The sequence below is a fragment of the Eumetopias jubatus genome, unplaced genomic scaffold (assembly GCF_037043125.1).
Source record: "Eumetopias jubatus isolate StellerSeaLion01/CBP00866 unplaced genomic scaffold, mEumJub1_p1.0 scaffold_11, whole genome shotgun sequence".
Lineage (NCBI taxonomy): Eukaryota > Metazoa > Chordata > Mammalia > Carnivora > Otariidae > Eumetopias > Eumetopias jubatus.
In genome coordinates, this window is record NW_028274817.1 from 100,566,357 (window position 1) to 100,586,701 (window position 20,345).

At 40.6% G+C, this 20,345-nt stretch overlaps 1 protein-coding gene across 3 annotated transcripts in view; it reads left to right on the top strand.

Moving 5' to 3' along the window:
- DMD (dystrophin) overlaps positions 1-20,345 on the top strand; it is a 1,674,912-nt gene that overhangs the window by 1,470,934 nt on the left and 183,633 nt on the right. For all 3 annotated transcript variants that reach the window (XM_088028834.1, XM_088028835.1, XM_088028836.1), the window contains one exon: positions 4,471-4,531. In XM_088028834.1, the coding sequence (XP_087884960.1) occupies positions 4,471-4,531 (61 nt within the window). The remainder of the gene's footprint in view (positions 1-4,470; positions 4,532-20,345) is intronic.

Sequence of the window (20,345 nt, forward strand, 5' to 3'; positions counted from 1 at the left end):
GCTTGGCACATTCTGTTCATCATGCATTTAAAAAAAAATGGTTGAAATAAGAACTTTGCCCACAAAGTGTGGCCTCTGTGATTTTCAAAACCACCTTGGGCACAATATTGAATGCTGTCACCTCGAGGGAAGAAAAGCATTTGAAGGCAGAACTTCTCCTCTTTCTCGCTCCTAATAACATACCGCATCTGTAACGCGAGGGGAAATTCAGAGGTTGGTTTTGGAATGAATAAACTCACGTGCAGTTTGCTATTTAAATTCAGTAGACAATCCCCCCACCCCCGGGTGCTGGTGCCATATGATAATGCATGATTTTTACACTCAAGGATCTGAATCACAAAGCTGCACTGGATTTACATGTAGTGGTTAGAGAAACATCTTGTATAAGAAAATACCAAAGGATAGCACAGTGTCATATAAAAGCTATTTGCTAATAAATCTGCTCTTGATAGGCTACTAAAAATGGACACACCAGGCATAAAAGATGTGTGTGTCTATTACATGGGCTAGCGTGGTGAATGATGACAAGTTTCCACTGGTACACCAAGATGAGAAAGAGCTATTGTTGGTGTCGGCACCCCTGCAAGAAATGAAATGATAATTCTGGGACACACTTACAAGAGTTACCGTGTATCTGATCAACTTTTGAATATAGGCAAGCCCAGAATCCTCTGGTAGCCCCAAGTGAAATTGCCGACAACCTTTTAACAGTCTCTTGAGAAGGAGCACTGAATCGAATTGCATAGAACCTTCCTTGGATTGAGTGTTATTTGCAAAGCAAGTAGTTCCAGTGTGTTTGTGGTGGTGATGGGGCGGGGGAGGAATGGGGAAAGGCCATTGTTAGTTGCCTTTTTTTTTTGCATCGAGGACATTTTTTAGTATAAAATGTTAGGGTTTCTCCTCAATGAGATACCACCTCATACCAGTCAGAATGGCTAAAATTAACAAGTCAGGAAACAACAGATGGTGGTGAGGATGCGGAGAAAGGGGAACCCTCCTACACTGTTGGTGGGAATGCAAGCTGGTGCAGCCACTCTGGAAAACAGTATGGGGGTTCCTCAAAAAGTTGAAAATAGAGCTACCCTATGACCCAGCAATTGCACTACTGGTTATTTACCCCAAAGATACAAATGTAGTGATCCAAAGGGGTACCTGCACCCCAATGTTTATAGCAGCAATGTCCACAATAGCCAAACTGTGGAAAGAGCCAAGATGTCCATCGGTAGATGAATGGATAAAGAAGATGTGGTCCATATATACAATGGAATATTATACAGCCATCAAAAAGATGAAATATTGCCATTTGCAACGACGTGGGTGGAACTAGAGGGTATTAGGCTAAGCGAAATAAGTCAATCAGAGAAAGACATGTATCATATGATCTCACTGATATGAGGAATTCTTAATCTCAGGAAACAAACTGAGGGTTGCTGGAGTGGTGGGGGTGGGAGGGATGGGGTGGCTGGGTGATGGACACTGGGGAGGGTATGTGCTATGGTGAACGCTGTGAATCGTGTAAGACTGATGAATCACAGACCTGTACCTCTGAAACAAATAATACATTATATGTTAAAAAAAGAAGATAGTAGGAAGGGAAAAATGAAGTGGGGGGAATCGGAGGGGGAGATGAACCATGAGAAACTATGGACTCTGAGAAACAAAATGAGGGTTTTAGAGGGGAGGGGCCTGGGGGGAGGGGTTAGCCTGGTGATGGGTATTAAGGAGGGCACGTATTGAATGGAGCACTGGGTGTTATACGCGATGAATCATGGAACACTACGTCAAAAACGAATGATATAATGTATGGTGATTAACATGACAATAAAAAACTTAAAGAAAAAAACGAATGATGTAACATATGGTGACTAACGTAACAAAATAAAATTTAAAAAAATAATTTTTTAAAAATGTTAGGGTTTCAAATGACAAAACTTAAGTTGTTTAGGTGTGTTCATAGACTGTGAGTCAAAGGGGGAACAAACATCTTCCAGCACAAAAAAATTCACTGACCTTCACCACTGGATTCATTTGATAGCTACACACAAAGACAAAAGGCTTGTCTGATTTTAAAAAACTAAGAAATCAACAATTTTTATATACAGATCATATACTCTGCATGGAAAATTAACACTTGAGACCCGCAGTTATAAACACTTAAAGTTTCATGTTGATCTGGCACTTAGAACTTTTTGGAATATTCTTTTGAAATCTTTTCAACTATTTAGTTTAAGCATATGCTGAGTACTCCTCTGGCATTTTATTGGATTTTTTTTCTTTTTAATGCTTAACAGTGCAAAGTCAACTGTAGACGTTCAGTGTAGGTGTGGCCATTAGCTCAGCTGGGCCCTGCTGCTTTTCTTGTCTCTCTTGCTAGATTTTCTTCTTGAAGGTTGCTCCATTCAGGCAGCCCCCGCCCCCGCTTGAGCCAACTAGGCAGCCAGTAGACCTCTCCAAGCACACTTCTGACAGTTACCTAGGTATATTATAGGAAATCCAAATGGACTCTTCTGCTATCAGAGGACATCCCCAGCATCCTCCAAATCAGAAATGATTTCTGGACCATTAAACTGATACAGAACTGGAAAGGAATAATGACAGAAAGAGTGGGGTTCAGCCCATAGACACCTCTAAGGAAAGAATAGCAGTTGTTTCTCAGTTTAGGCGTTCATAGACTGGGCAGTACAGCCGGTGAGAGCTGGACCAGATGCTCTGAGAAATTCTCTTCTTCCTTCTGCCATCCATTATGGTTTTAAGAGGCGGGTGTGCTGAGCAGGCAGGAGCTAGGATTTCTGGCTCTCTACACTGTTTCCTCCTAGAGAGGGCTTGGGTTTTTAGGTTTCTGTAATATCCGACTCTGCCCAGGTGGGTCAGGGAGTCCAGCCTAAGTTCTCAAATCAGATCTCACTTCCTTTATCTCCTTATCAGGGCGAGAAGGCTGTGTCCTAGCGAAGAAAAAGAGACAAAAGGGGAGTAGGGCAGATAATGAGAAAGGCAGAGAGGGTAGGAATAGAAGAACACCGAATGTGAGGGACTACTTCAAAACAGCAGATAAATGTCTTTTTTTCCCCATATTAAAAATCTGTCTGCCAAAATGAAAAGGCCTAATTAGCAGCTAAATACAAATCCATGTCCCCTACCTTTTAAAAGACACATCACCAAGGTACAAAGCAGCGTGTCTGGTTGAAGGTTGGGTGATTCGGTCCCTCTATTACTTTGTATAAAACAAAGAATCTGTAGTTTCATTACACTTAAATTGTCTGGCAGTGGATGAAGTTAACTTTTATTAGAAACAGTTCTTTCATATTACACAGTGTAGTCAAGGATATATTAGCTTTGACATTTTCTTACATCTCAATATAGTGTAGAGTGAATTTACTGTGAGACTAATTTAGAAGGAAGCTTTTCATAGGAGGAAATAATGGTCAGCATCAGCTGGGATGCCAATTATAGGCAGGATGAAAATTCAGGGAAAAAATGGATATACGCATAAAATTGCTAAATGTTAACAAGCATGCTTCTTATATTTGTATGCCAATGATACTCTTTATCTCTTAAAACTCCAGTTTCATAAAAATTCTTTTCAGGAGGAAGATTTTATTCTTGAGGAAATGGTATAGTGCATCCTAACATGATTATTTTGTCTTAAAGAAAGAAAAAAACCCATCAGATTAAACAGTATATAAAAGGTGTTTTTAGAGCTCATCTCTGGGAAAGGAAAAAACCTGGACAATTTAAGCACTTAAAACACAATTTAAAGATGATTGATTTCACTAATACACAATATGGTCATTATAAAACAAATTCCCGGTATGTGAAATTTAATTTCACCTATAGGATTCATCACTCATCACAAAAGTTTTATTATACTCTGGTATCAGGCGCCATTCTCTCGCTTTTTGTTGTTTTTTTCCAGTAAGATCATGCTGGTCAGCTGATATTTTGTGGCACCAATTAAACATATTATTGGTCAATGAGATTGGATTCTGTTTAAACCAAACAAAGATGCAAACAAGCATATCAGAATGATAAGTGTAGTGCTTTAGCTTTAATAACTTGGAATGTAACTCTATCACGCAAGGATTTTCAGCTGCTAAACTAATAAAACCCAGTCAATCAAATAGTAAAAGATATTGAGAAGCAGCAACAGGAGGTGTTATAAGAAAAGCACCCAATGGAGACACATAAGAGAAAATCCGTTAGTCGACTCATTCCATTTCTTATCTGTTCTATAGGTTTAGCGGGGGAAAGGTTTTTTTTTTCCTTTGCATTTATCTTTGTGCCTGAATGAGTTCAATTTCACTTAGATTAGGACAGAAACTTCAGAACAGCAGGTTAATCCGTCCTGTCTTCATGGGCAACTGAGCAAACAGACCAATATCAGTGTAAAATTGTAATTCTGGAGATTAATGTTGTCTTTCCTGTTTGTGGTGAACTTAACCTCCTTGCCTTTTTTTTCCCCCTCTCTTTCAGCTTCTGTCCAGGGTCCCTGGGAGAGAGCCATCTCACCAAACAAAGTGCCCTACTATATCAAGTAAGTCCGAACCATCACATTCCTAAAAGAGCATTTATTGTGGCTAATCTGCATATTCACAAATGAATGTATTTCTGAAATGTGACGTTAACCTGGCCTACAATACCTAGTTCTTCATTCCACGAGGAAGCTTGGCTAGTCAACTCATGCTAAAATTACCACTGCAAATGTGCTGATGCAATAGGGAGCTGCCTTTAGGAAAAACCCATTTGACACAGCATATATGTTGTGTTTTGTGATTGGGGATGGAGTGGATTTTCCACACTCGAACAAAAAGCTGCAGATAATATTACTGATAGAGTGAATATTTATAAGGACAGTTTCATTTATTTGGGGGTGTGCCCACATTTCTTTTTTAGCAAAGATGGATGCTTTCTGCAGCTCAATGTACACAGAGTGTTTTAGGTGAATAAATGGTTCATGTACCCAAAAGGCAGTCAGCGGCGGGCCCGGATGTGTGGAGCTGAGTGTTCATTCTCGATACATAGCACTCAGCATTTTTCACATAATGACAACAGAATGATACTGTTTTCTGGGGCCATTTATGTCAGTCAAAGGAATACAGGTGCTTAGAAGCACCTTCCGTGGGATGCTGCATGAAATACAAATTATGATACATCGGGTCAACGTGGAAGGGAGAGGAGGGAGGATATGGAGTCATGATGATACCTTAACAGTTTCCATTGATGGTGCAATAGAGTTCAACTTCAATTTCACTTTGAATCCGCTGTCTCAACAATTTAATTTCGTCGGCTTCGTGAAATAATCTTCAGTACCAACTAAAGTCTTTGAACCTGCTTCTTTCATGAGTCTGACTAAAAATACTCCACGTGTTCCCATTGTTTCAGCCTCCCATGTTTTATCAGGTCACTTTCTGTTCTTCCACTGCTGATCAGTTCTTCATAATTCAGGTCTAAAGCAATATCAGCAATTCTAGATCTTCATTACCACAGTTCTCCAGAAATTAGACTGCGTGCCTCAATTGTGTTAACCCAGAAGAATGGGGGTGAGGGGACTCTTTGGGCTCTTCAAGGAGAAAAAACACATCCTTTAGGAAAGCTTTGTCTTATTAAATTTTTCCAGGCAAGGTATCTCTTACCTTTAAACATTCTCCTTCAATTTGCTTCGATCCTGCTTTTTATTTTTCTTCTTTTATTGTATTGTAGTATTTTTATTCTGTATAAGTATTAATTCAGTCAGTGCATATTTTAATACAATCACTTGTGTTATTAAATGATAAGTTGATTTAGACATGCACTGTATGGCTTTACACCCACTGTCTATTTTGTGGAACACTTAATTCAAGCTCCTCCCAGTCATCTCCAGTGTCTTGGTCATCACAGATTTTCATCTCTAAGATTTTTGGGACCTGCTACTCCTTCAACCTGTTTATAAATCTCTCACTTTATCCAATTCCTTTCGGATCGATGAAGGGATGGTCTTTACTAGACAAAGACTCTTCTTTTGTAGCCAAGGTTGGAGGACCACCTGAAAACCCAAAACATCTTCAAGCCATTATTCTCCAGATTATTCCTGTCGGGGGCTTATTAAATATCTCACGGGGATTCCTAGCATTCCCCCCACCCCCACCCCTGCCAATTTTCTTTCCCTAAATATTTATCTTCTCCCTGATGTTACACCCACTACAGAAGATCCCAGATCATTGCTGTGTGGCAATGAACATGAATTCAGTCCAAAAATAAAAAGGAGACAAATTAAAGAAAACCTATAATTCCCCCCCACCGCCCCCATAACTAGTCTCTTGCTGCTCGTTGGTGGTATCAGAGAGCAGCTACCCTCTCTTTGTCCCCCTCTTTCCCAGTGTGCCCTCACCGACTTGAAGATCATGGTGGCAATATTGATAAGGGCACAGATCAGGAAACAAGAAAACTTGATTTCTGGTCCTGGCTCTGTCATGAGTTGATGGTGTGGCCTTGGGCAAGTCACTTAACCTGTGCAGACCTTAGTGTCTCATTCATAAAATAAGAAGTTGGATTTGGTGATATCTAAGGGCTTTGTAGCTCTAAGAATCAATGAGTGTGACTCATTGAATGGTCTTGCCCAAATCCAAAAACTTAAGATCTCAGCTTTTCTTCAAGAAGTTTATCTTTATTTTTTAAATTCTTTATTTTAATCATTAACATAATATAAATTCTTATTTTAAAAAAGCATACAAATTCTATTTTTCCACTGTTTAATTAGCTGCAGATATGCTCCCTAAACCCACTCCAGTTTCTTCAGGTAACCATTTCAAAAGCTCAAATCTTGATGTTTAATTTAGGGCTATCATTCTGCCTGATTTCCTAGTAAGAGACATAGAGCAATAGACAAAAAATCAGTAGAAAGGGGAGTCTGGAGACCTTAAACCCTCTGAAGGAATCCATTTCTAGGAACAAGGAATTACATAACTGCTCAAAATACCTCTGAAACTTTCTGGAGATCATCTATTTCTAAAAATTATAATCTATTTGAAATTAGAGATAATAGAATTTCTCAAATATACCTCTAAAATGTTAAGCTAATGTAGGGAGAACACGTGTTCAGAAAATATACATTGTCAACAAACAGATGACTAATGTCATTTGTGATTTATTGTTACATATTACTGTTGTCTAAAAGATTCTTTTCATAGCAAATTACTTTGATGTACAAGGTTCAGTGGACTTCATGCACTCGCTAATGCTATTTGTAATTCGAGATGCCTTATTTATCCACAAATAACAATACTAATAAGTTTATAATGACATTACTTGAACCAGTCCCCACCGTGTCCTTCCTCTTTGTTACCTTGTCTCAACTTGCATCCAAGAGTTTTAAGCACACATTTCTAGGCACAAAGCCAGGTATCTTCTCTGGATCTTTTTTTTTTTTAAGATTTATTCATTTATTTTAGAGAGAGAGAGTACACGCATGTGCATGGGCAGGGAGGGGCAGAGGAAGAGGGAGAGAGAAACCCAAGCAGACTCGACACTGAGCACAGAGCCCGAAGTGGGGCTTGATCTCAGGACCCTGAGATCAGACCTGAGCTGAAACCAAGGGTCAGATGCTTAACTGCCTGTGCCCCCCAGGCGCCCCCTCTGGATCTTTTCTTTTCAATACTTAATAATTTTTCCTTTTCAATGCTGGGATAAACTGATCACCTAAATAACCAGAGGTTTCTGCACCAGTAACCCCATTCCAGTTAGCTGTTGAGTTGTGCACTCGTGCTTGAGGTTGTAAGTCATTACCAGCATCTTCTGCTCTAGCTTGCAAATCAGACAGTGTTTATGCCTGCATCCTGACACCAGCTTTACATATGATGCTAAGAATCTTGATTTTGATACTTCAAACTACATGTTTGTCAAGTTTATTAGTCCATAGCATTCATCATTGTTACAGTTTTCATATTCTCTCTCCCTTGGGACTCTCTTATTCCTGCCAGCATCTCTTTCAGGTTATTTGATTACAGCTTTCATTGCCCCTGAAAAAATAATCACCAACAATGTTCAACCTGTTACAACTGCCTTTTCCACTCTCTGCCATTTTGTAGTTTTCTGGCCTACTGTCAAACTCATGAAAATTTCAATATAATAGCCTTTAACCAGCTGTTGCATTCTGTTAGGATTTCTTTCACCTTTTTATGTTGCATACTCCCATATGGGTAAACCGAACGGAGCCAAGAGCTGGGACTCTCTTGCTTTCTTAATGAGTTAGAAAATTATTCTTCTGTGTTCTGGACTGTCAAAACAATTTAGGAATCCCAAACTTGCATGCAGTATGTTCCTGCATAGATGACATAATAAGAGCATAAGAAATAGCACACTGGGTCAGACCAGTAGGGCACCTAGCCAAGAACTCTGTCCCAGATGCAGACACCAGTGGCTGCTCGTCAGTTAACCTAGTAATTTCCATCTTAAAAAATTAGGATGCATCCTGACCATTTCTTAATAGTCCATTGTAAATCAGTTGGCATTGAGTTTATCCAGCGGCTTCTTTTTTTTTTTTAAGATTTTATTTATTTATTTGAGAGAGAGAGAATGAGAGACAGAGAGCACGAGAGGGAAGAGGGTCAGAGGGAGAAGCAGACTCCCTGCTGAGCAGGGAGCCCGATGCGGGACTCCATCCCGGGACTCCAGGATCATGACCTGAGCCAAAGGCAGTCGCTTAACCAACTGAGCCACCCAGGCGCCCAATCCAGCGGTCTCTTACTTCCTCCATTCTCCTCTTCAACCTTGTCTTCAGAAGAATGAGTCCCATGAATCTGCTGATTTCGGTGTAAAAGAAATAAAGATAATATTGCAGTTTCTCTTCACTGTACATTTTTGAACCTCAAGGGATGGCCCCTATTAAGGGCTGTGGAATTCAGTGAATACAATGGTATTTACCCAAAGTAGACTTCAATCTCACATCCCCTTACAACCCCCTTTTCATTTTCATCTTCCCAGTCGGAGAAGCTCTAATCCTTCTTAGGTTCTTAGCCTGTCCTCGAATGAAAGATAAGTATTCCCCTTGATCATCTTAGCTGCTTTTCCCTGGATCTCTTCCAGTTCTGTTACATCTTCCTTGGGATGTCATGACTGGGACGGCCCAAACATTGGTTATTACATCTGTTAGCGTTGTCTGTAGTCTCGGCTCGCTTGTGAGGAAAGTAAACGCTCTTTGCCGTCTCCCATTGGTGAGAGATGGAGAAACCGATTGAGGTCACAGCTTGTTCTGCCTATATTAGTTCTGGCCGGAGGTTGCTTTGCTGCTACTTTTCTGTAATACCGGCTGAAGTGTTTGCCCTTCTGTTTTTGCCAGTTGGCCCCCAGGAAGCTTTGGGTTTCAGACAAGCTGGTCCTTTCCCCTTTCAAAGACGCTGCCATGGCTCAAAAACCGGGAGGCGTTCACTACTGAAACCCAGTAGGAAACCTGCTGACTCGTCACCAGGGAGGCATTCCAGCAGGTTCCCTGTCTCATTATCTCTGAAGCACTTCACGGGAGAATGAAAAATGGGGTTCCGGGGAACATGCTAACTGTTCAGCTCTTTTTTACACACCTTGCTCAGGAAGCAGCTCAAGTCCACAGGAGTGTCTCTCTTTTCCTGCGGGTCATTTGGGATGTTGTCCACATTGCTGTAGATGGTGTCAAATGACCTTGATCTGCCCTTCCCTCTGCCCTCAATCCAGGCGTGTTTCTGCAGCCACCTACTGCATGTGAGCTGCTCACAACTCTCTGGTGATTCCTGCTTAGCCAAATGCAATATAAAACCTCCTTGACCGAAGCCAGCAGCCGCTCCAGGCAACACTTCTTATTACTGTTACGGTGTCTGTTGCCACAGTGGCTGGTTGAGGTCCCTGACTCTCCTGTCCTCTATGGCTGCCATTCCTGTGGGTCCACTGGTTCCAGTATTTGACACTGCATGGAATTGTGGCCATCTGCCTAGACGTCCCTTTCAGGGTTTGTGTCTTCTTGCATCCTGTTGCTCTATTTTCAATTAAATTGCTGAGTCTTGCTTTAACTGTAAGTGCCCATGCTCCCTACCTCCAGTAGCATCTGAGTTTTGACACCACCTTCCTCTGTACCATAGGGCCTTGATTACTACTTTCTGGGCAGTTTTTCAGATTCCAAATCCACTCCCCAAGCCACATTTAAAGCATATCTTGTCCTTGTTCTTGCTCCAGCTCCCTATTATTTGTGCCAGGAGTTGCTCTGATTCAAGTTGGGGTGAGTTTATTTGTTCCTTTGAGTTATCGCTCATTATTTCAGTACCTGTATTTATAGAGAGAGGAAGGAGCAGTTGGCTACGTCTCAGGTTTAACAGCAACCACTGTGCTAAGTATCTGTGTTCGCTGGTTTGCAGTGGATACATTTTCTGAGAATGAGAAGGGCTCTTATTATAAAGAACACTGGATTATGATATCCAACTTAGAAAATATTCCCCTAGGTCTCATTCCTGACACCTCACTGTTCTAGGAATGATACTGATCTTCTCACATTCCATTAGACATTGGTTAAGATTGGCAGAGGTATATGCCCTATGAAAGGAGTAGATAGAGCAGGCATCAGAAGATTTGAAGTCTAATTTCAGCCTAACTATCAATCAGCTATTTTTTTAAGTTTTATCTATTTAAGTAATGTCTTCAGCCGGTGTGGGCTCGAACTCACAACCCTGAGATCAAGAGTCGCACACTCTACTGACTGAGCCAGCCACGTACCCCTCAACTAGCTATTTGACCACAGGTGAATCACTTACAGTCTCTGGGCCTCAGTTTCTTCATCTGTCATCTAAGGGGGCTGAATCCCATGATACCACATGTCATTTCCAGCCCTGACATTCTCTGGTTTTATGAATATTGACTTGGAAATAAAAATTGTTCTTAACAGTTTTCCAGAGGAATGAAAACGGATCTTCAGATCACCCCTGAGAATTCTTACTGTGCCATCAGTCTTCTCAGGATAAAGGACAAACAATATTAAACCGTTTTTTCACTTTACTGTTTAGCACCATTGATAATAGGGAGTGGATGTAACAGAATCAGCTGTCTAATTTCAGCTGTCAATCTTTGAGGATACTGGTGAATATCTGTGGGTAATTAAATTTGTGAAATTGCTGCCAAAAGCCTGGTGCTCTGACTTTTCAAAAGGCTTCAGTACACAAAGATAACCCTGAGGTCAGTCTTCTCTGCTGGGCTTTCTCCTCCACAGTTTGATGGTTCCAAAGGTCACATTAGCCGAGTCTCATTAAGCTCTGCAACCACAATGAAGGAATAGTCAGTAATGAATAATTGATGATATAATCATGAAAACAACTCAGTTTAAGATGTTAACTGGAAGAGATTGAATGCGACACCATTGGGCTGTGGAGTGCCAAGTCTGGCCTTTGGTTTTGTAGACCTTATGGGTAGATGAAAATGTTGGTATCTTCCACGTCTCAAAGGTTCATAAAAAAATCTCACAGCCCTCTTTACTGAAAGTTTCATAAGCTGTAACATATAACATTGACTGAAATAAGAGACTCCATGAGGATAGGCACTTTGTCTCTTTTCTCACACAGAGCCTCCCCGACGTAGCACGTGCTCAGTAGATATGTGAAGGAAGGAATGTACACCAGTAATTCTGCATGCCTTGCACTTTGCTGACTACTTTTACCTTCAGAAAATCTTCTAGCATCTGTGTATCAATTTAGATGTCCCACCTGAATGGGTCTCTTATATCTTCTAGACATCAACTTTAATCATAGAAAGCACGCTGAGTCTCTTACGGAGTTAATCATGTCTCCTATAGCCAGTACCTAAGAGAAAATCCTTAGCATGGAAGTCTGAATGGTATATACCAAATCCTGGGATCTCGATTCTCTTCTGTGTTTATCTAACAATGTGATTTGGGTTATAACTGAGCGTCTGGGACTGAGGTTCCCCATCAACAGTAAGGAAGCAGAACTAGCTAATGCCTAAGATCACTCTGAGTTCTGGCTTTCTTTGTTTCAATAGAACTGGGTTTTTGTTTTTTGTATTTTGTTTTTCCTATTCTTGGTTTTCTAGTAGGTCAGTAGAGTTCTAAATTGATCAACCACTGCGTTCACTAAGCATTTGTATATAGGACCTACTTTTTGGGCTGAGGTCTAGTAGCCCCTGAATCTTAAGAGAATAGCATTGATAAGTTTTTATTTTAAAGAAGATTTTTGTAACATTCTGTATGGTATGGGTAGTGCTTAAAGTTGGCAGCATGGACACAAAGATAGATATACGTGGCAACTAAAATAGAACGTTGAATACAGGCCAAAAACTCTATTGTATTACATAGATACAACATAAGAGTCCCCTGACTCGTTTGTGGCACTTTTGGGAATGTGAGAGTGTGTATAAAATATATTTAGGTCTGTTTTCCCAAAAGAAGAAAAGTAAATCATTCCAGCTATTCCTTCCTTTTCTTTTTCTAACATTCTTGAACACGCACCTGCTTCCATAATCGTGTAGTAGAAAAAACAGGCTGCCACTTCAAATCAAGCTGTGTTGGAAGCCCAGCTTTATCATACTCTGACTCTGTTATTGGAAAAATTTGCTTAACCTCACACCCTCTACTTTCTGGCACATAAGGATTATTATTAATCAGCTTTCTTTCTCTTCTCTGAAAGTCAGTTGAAGTCTAATTGACAACTACTAAGTACTGAGTGTTGGATTTGTAGGAAAACACTTCCACAGATACATCCAGTATTAGCTACATGTTTAGAATATTTTCTAGGACGCAAATATGTCCTTGATCACATTAGTTTATTTTCATTTTTGGAGTTCCCACATAATTTGGGGTATGTGTGAACTCCCAAACATTCCTAAGCCTCTCCTAGGCTTCTCTAATTGCTTCTTATCCTGTCTCCCTGGGAAGCAGCATCCTGTTGCCTTCACAAAGGTCAGCAGCAGCCGAGACAACATTTGAAAATAACTTAATAACCTTGATCTGCCTCTCCCCTTTGGATAATTTCCTTAGAGCATTAGCCCTTTGAACACTGACCTGGTTGCAGAAAATGTCCCTTTCTCAGCAGGAAAACTCCAAATCCCATTCAGTCTTCCCCTTCTTCGTTTCAGGGGGTTGGGGGAGTCAGGAGGGGTGGAATCTGGGAGTAGAACCGTGGGTAAGGAGGAGGAATTCTTTCTGGGAGAACGTTCATGTGCACACACACACATGCGGTTTCTTCTTTTAAAAAAAGTAAATTGAGCACATTGTATAAATCAGTGCTGTCACATTGCAAAATTTTAAAACCCCTGTAGAGGAGAGAAAAAGACCTCTGCTTTCAGCAGTCTGGAAAGCTCCTAAGAACAGGTCCTGTATGAGGCTCAGCCCACTGTCAGCATTGAGCAAATGATCACGTCCTTTGCGTTATCATTAACTCCCGGGTAGATGAAACGGAGAAGCTTTCCTGCTCCTTCTGAAATTGTCAATTGCTTTTTCTGTTTTTCTTTCTCAGCTTATCCATATCCATCTTGGTCCCCAAAGCCATTGCATGTCGGATAGTCAGCAAAAAGAGTAATTTTTAACTTACTTCTCTGCTGTTTTAGAAGGAAGTTTTTGTTTTTGTTTCCTTTAGGTTTGGTCACTTTCCCTTAGGCTTGAGCTTTCTATGAAGTTACAGTCCATATAATCTAGACAGGATGAAAAGCAAAGTGTAGGGGCACATGGGTGGCTCAGTCAGTTGAATGTTGACCCTTGATTTCAGCTCACGTCATGAGATCTCATGGTCTTGGGATCAAGCCCCGCATCAGGCTCCATGCTCAGTGGAGAGTATGCTTGAGATTCTCTCTCTCCTCTCCCTCTGCCCCCCAATGTGCTCATGCTCTCTCTCTCCCCCACTCTAAAATAAATAAATAAATCTTTAAAAAAAAAAAAAAAGCACAGTTTAGGGGCGCCTGGGTGGCTCAGTCGTTAAGTGTCTGCCTTCAGCTCAGGTCATGATCCCAGGGTCCTGGGATCGAGTCCCTGCATCGGGCTCCCTGCTCGGCGGGAGGCCTGCTTCTCCCTCTCCCACTCCCCCTGCTTGTGTTCCCTCTCTCGCTGTCTCTCTCTGTGTCAAATAAATAAATAAAATCTTAAAAAATAAAATAAAATAAAAAAGCACAGTTTAATATGTGCCTACTAAGTGTTAACTGATAGACTAGCTGTATCTTCCCCATTTATGAAGATGAGACTGTCAATTATTATCCAGTAAAGAGGACATAGCTGAGAGTCAGAGAGGTTGGTGGCTTAAGTCACACTAATAATGACATGGCTTTGCACCTTTCGCACCAACCCTATGACATCAGCTGGCTTCCCCCCAGCTTACCCCCAGTCTAGGACTCCCACAGTCCTTAGGCTCACTGCCCACATGCATGCTCCAGAGGATCAGAGTTGCCTGAAGCTCCCTGCCTGGGTACGGTAAAGTCGGAGGGGAGGCGGTTGCTGGCTCCTGAAGGCAGAGGCCAGCTTAGCGGGGACACGCAAAATGCAGGAGGAGACATATTTAGTGGTAGGGCTATCGAGGGTTGGGAGAAAAAAAATTGAATAAAGGGGTAGAGAATTGAGATTTAAGAAATAATAGTAAACATAAACCTCACTTGTTGTTCCCAGCTGTTTCAGCTTCCTAGTATTGTTGGTTAAAAACTGGCCCTTAGTGTAACCAAGCATGGCCAGACCACCACTGTGTGGCTGCCGTCTTGGGCATCACTCGCACTCCTCTGTAGGCCTTCTCTGCATTGCTCGTGGTTTTTCCTTGGCTTACCTACCCAACCAGCTTCTTCCGGTATGCTCTTGCAGAGACCTTATTTTCTCTTTGCTACTTTTGGCAATAAAGGGCAAGAAGAAATAAAATGAAGCCAATACCTGCTCCGCCTTGATCCTACCTCCATGGAAGCTGAGAAAGCCAAGAATTTCTGAGTCCACATCCTGCCACCTCCATCAGGGCTTCACTAAGATGAGGGTATGGCCAAAACAGTAACCTGATAGATGCCATGGAATGTGTTTCTCCTCATATTCCCAATTCTAAGACTTTTGAGAGGTTAGGACGTGGTCAGCTCAGGTGGACTAGAACAGCTCTTTGGGAGCCTTTTCAACACTAGGGCACATCCTTGAACTTGACACTAACTAGCCCCTCCTTCCGGCAACAAAGGAAGTCTCATCTTTCCCATAAATCCTAGGCCTGTGGTTCTTCCCTTACAAGGCAAACACATATGGCCTCTGGGGCCATAAGTTATGGCTTCTCTAGGCATTGAGCATTGGGTCAGCCCATGTATTGTATGTAGAAGATCTCACCTTATTGCAGAGTGATATCTCTGGAGTTTTTATTATCATAACTACCTGGTAGGAAAGAACTTTCTCCTATAATGCCTTAAAATCACCAAACCGGTGGGGGCAATTAATATGTTTTCAAAGATAAAGAATAATTTAGATTTCCTATAGATTAAGAAAAATCTCTGTCTGAATATACAGTCACCCTGTACTAATCCAGAAAAAGAAGTGCTTTATCAGATACAAGGCCAGGTTAATGCTTCTTCCTCACTCTCACGTCTATCAGTACTACAGGAACTTTTTTGCCAAAAAAAAAAAAAAAACAAAAAAAAATCCCACCAAAAAAGAATGAACTCTAGATGGAGCAGGAGGGGCCAGGCATCATAGGTACAAGCAAAAGTTCAAAGTGTAAATATCTTTATAGCTAGAGGGAGGAGAGGAAAGGAGGAGCGGCAAGGGGCTGAGGAGGGGAGAGAAGGAAATGGTATGAAAAGTAGGCCTGTGACTCATTCCCTAGGGGCGGTGAGGGGTATGAACGACCTCAGCTCAACAGACCACCTTATAAACATGCTAACGACCTCCCAAACCTCCTTGTCAATCTCGAGAGTTAATGGCATTTGAGCTAACAGAGGGATACCTGAAAGTCCTACGTATCCGATGTTTTTAGCAGGATACACCTGGTCCGGCTATTTTACGTATCGTAAATAAACCTGGAAGTATGGATTTGTGAGTAATGAAGACTTTTCTGTCAACACGAAACCAGAATGTATCATAACGTGAAAGACCAGGGCTATTTTGGAAACATGTGTCTGATGATTTCAGGGTCCTCCAGGGAAAGAATGTTTTATCTATGCCTTCAACTCATTAGTGAAGATCGGTACTAGGTAAGAATCTATGATTTATGTGAGTCCAATTTGAAAATCGGTGCTTTATACCTACACAATATACATTTATTTTAATTTAAAAATTGCTTTTGCAGGGAGAGAAAGGAAAGATAAGGAGGATGAGTGGGCCCAAATATTTCCCCTTACTTTGTTGTCTCCAGTTCTCAGAAAGTCTAAGTCTCAAGTCTAAGGCCAGGGTCAAGACTAGTGAGGGACATAACTGTTATTTTTGTAACTGTTATAAAATTATTTTAAGTGTTATAAATCCTTTTTAAATTCTATATTGAAAATTATATAGGGGTACCTGGGTGGCTCAGTCAGTTGAGTGTCCGACTCTTGATTTTGGCTCAGGTCATGATCTCAGGGTCATGAGATCGAGCCCCACGTGGGGCTCTGCGCTCAGCGTGGAGTCTACTTGTCCATCTCCCTCTGCTCCCCTGCCTGCTCTCACATGCACGCTTTCCTTCTCTCTCTCAAATAAATACAATCCTTTAAAAATTTTTAAAAAAGAAAATTGTATAAGTGACATTCAATTTTTTTATTGTATTGTATTATGTTAGTCACCATACATTACATCATTAGTTTTTGATGCAGTGATCCACGATTCGTCGTTTGCGTATAACACCCAGTGCTCCACGCGGTTCGTGTCCTCCTAAATACCCATTCTATTTTTCTGACGTTACCTTAGAATAGATCTTAAGGATAGTCCTTAGGCCATCTTTACTGTTTAACTCTTGAAATGTTTTTGGTAATTTTCAACCTCACTTGTTGTTCCCAGCTGTTTCACAATGCTTGTGCCTTATGCTTGTTTGCGTCACCCTTAGCGATTTATTATCTGACACAGGAAAAAGTGAGAATAAATACCGGATAGTTTGTTTTGATTTTGAGGAAAAATCAACACATTTGGAGGAACTGAGCCGTGCTCCTAATACATATTCTCATAAAGGAAGAGATAATAGCAGGGCGCCTGGGTGGCTCAGTCGTTAAGCGTCTGCCTTCGGCTCAGGTCGTGATCCCAGGGTCCTGGGGATCGAGTCCCGCATCGGGCTCCCTGCTCAGCGGGGAGCCTGCCTCTCCCTCTGCCTGTCTCTCTCTGTCTCTTCTGAATAAATAAATAAAATCTTTAAAAAAAAGAGAGATAATAGCAGATTAAAGGCGTTCTATATAATGTTTGTATTCTAGGTAATCTTACCATCATCCTCTGATTAAATTATATTTTGAAGGCAGTTTTAGCCACCAGCACCTTTGTTTTCTGTATTTTCGTTGGTGGAAAACAGAGAGAAATGCTTGATGGAGCTGGCTGCCTCATTGAACTGTGCTATAAACCATAAATCTTTGAAAGTTGCTGTTTTAGAGAAAGTATTTTTAAATGAATGTATTCCTGTAGTAGCTCCTGTTGCCAAAACTGTTACCAGGATATCTTAGGAAAATGCTTTCAAATCCTACTCCTATCAACAGGCACTGGCTGCCTCCAGAAGCTGAGGTTGTTCCATGAGGGCACATAAGCCTATGTCTTACTATTAAAAGAATTGGAAAGAAACTGGGAGGAGGTAAGTGCGTAGAGTCTAAGAGAGACGTTGAGGCAGAGCCACAGTGGCATCCAGGGGGGAAGGAAATTTAGTTCCACACAAGCAGTTCTTGCCTTTCGCTGGTGAATATGGGATGTCATTAACAAGCGCATACAAATGACATTCATTGCATAAATGTCGAATGTTGGTAAAAAGAGAGCCAGTTTTTTTTTTTTTTTTTCAAATACAATTTTGTTTTGTTTTTGGTAAGAGGGGAAAAAGTCATCCCGTTGTATCTTTTTAAATAGACTTTATTATTAAGGAACTTAGAGTTGTTTATCTAACTTTGTATTTCGTCCACTCAGCTGCCAAGCCATTTCTTTTTACCATAAGCACCGCGAGGAGCAAAAGTCCTCCTTACTCTGCCCAATCTAATTCATCATCAACAAAATTGCCAATTATATTCCAAGTCCTTGAATGTATTGCTTGAGAAGAAGATGTATAAGCTGAAAGGAAGCAGCTCAATGTTGGGGTGAAAGTCTGATCTTTCTCTACTTGTTGGTAGATTCAAAGCATACTAATCTTGTTTCGACTTGTGAACTGGAAAAAATTAATATGGAAGGTACGGAGAAAACATGTTCAAACCACAAAGTCATTTTTCCTGAGAAGTTATCTGACTGTAGCTGTAACTATAACTCAGAGTCTATCAGAGAGCTCAGATGTGGAACATTTCTTTAAAATTAAAACCTAAAAATCCCGATGTCTAATAGAATGTATAAAAATAGCTACCTCTGAAGGATATGGGATGAGCAGAGGAATGCTGAATAATATCATCTGACAGTTTGGGCCATACCTTTATATTGGTTGCTGTAGCCTGAAAAATATAGGATTAATTCAATAAAACATTGGGAAAAAAACAACATAAACATAAAATATTTTAAATTAAAAACACTGAATAGGAACAGGAGAAAAAAATCCCCCAGCAAATCAATATTGCTTGGGGAAGCATGAATCCCAGACCAGCAATATTTTTATCCAAATAACCTCTAGGTCTGTAGTGAACAAACACCTTTATCACCAAGTTTTATAAACAGAGAGTAAAGAAAAGAGTACTTAGGGTTGTTGGATATACTTCTCCAAGATGGTAACTTTATTCAGAGTTTCAGGCTTGACTCCACCAGCTCCTGAATTTATTTGGAGTACCTTATCAATTTAGGATTGCACACTACAAGCAGAGACATGGTAAAATAATGACAAAGATCATTTATAGTGGTGGTTACAGTGAACAGATGATGGTTGTTGTATAGATTAATAACACACCCAAGGAAATCTGTGGGAAATTTCAGTTGGAATATAAAACACCGAACTAAGGCAGAGGTGAAATAAAAAAAAAAAAAAAAAAACCTCCTAGGAGATTAAATTTAGGCATAAGTATCTAAAGCTGTAAATTCTATAGGTCTGATAAAATACTCTGTACGGTAGGTCCCCAATCCCATCCAGTTTCACTTTGCACGGTTTTGGTTACGTGGGGTCCTCCGCAGTCTGGAAGCAGGTGATGTTCCTTCTGATGTATTGTTAGAAGGTCAATAGTAGCCTAACGCTACATCAAAGTTGTCCACATGGTTATGCTCACGTCAGCTCATCATGTTAGACATCTTATCATGTCACATCATCACAAGAAGAAGGGAGTGCAGTATAGTAGGATATTTAGAGAGAAAGATGGCATTCATATAACGTTTATTATCGTTTGTTATAATTGTATTTTATTATTAGTTATTGTCATTAATCTCTTACTGTGCCTAATTTATAAATGAAACTTTATCATAGGTATGTATGTATAGGAAAAAACATAGTATATCTAGGGTTTGGTACTCTCTGCTGTTTCGGGCATCCAGTGGTGGGGGAGGGCTTGGAATGTATGCCCTGTGGATAAGGGGGGACTACCGTATGCCCTTACATTAATTGTGTCACTCAGTGATCTTCATTACTCTAGGAATACAGGGAGTGACCCTGAATACAGTGGCATCACTTCTGCTTATGAGCCAATCTGAAGATATGTAATCCACTTAGTATATAATAGACACTATAAAGATATAATTGAATCCAGTTTCTTCTAATCTGAAAACTAATTTCAGATAAACTCTAAATTGGGCAGTTCTTGATACTTTGATTTGAGTACCCCAGTAAATATATTTCTCCAGTTTCCAAGTTTCGTGTATCCTTTTCAAAGAAAGAAGACAGTCCTTTAAATGCCTAACTGCCTGGGACTTCCTCGGGTTGTTTTCCGTGAGTTCAAACCATACAACTATGAATAACAACAACAACGAAAAACCATTTTGTCAGACCGTATGTTTTGTGTGTATGTTTATTTTAATGTTCTGTCTTCCCAAATATCACCTCGGATTCACTTCTCCACACATCCTACCTTCCAGAAAGTGGTCGCTTTTCTGTTCATGGAATTGCTGCTATTCTTTTCTTCGATCTCCTGTTGAGTTTGTAGGTGTTTTGAATGGTTTGGTACCTATCTAGCTGAATTCCTGGGACCAGACAAAATTTAGGTCTCCTACTCCTCCGCCATCTTGCTCCTCCTTCTATTTTAGCATTCACAGTAGAAAGTAGACTTACTTTCAGTTTGGTCCACAGTAGCAAAGTGTATCTGGTGTGTAAGTAAGATGAATCTTGAAGTTGAGCCCTGAATACACGCTT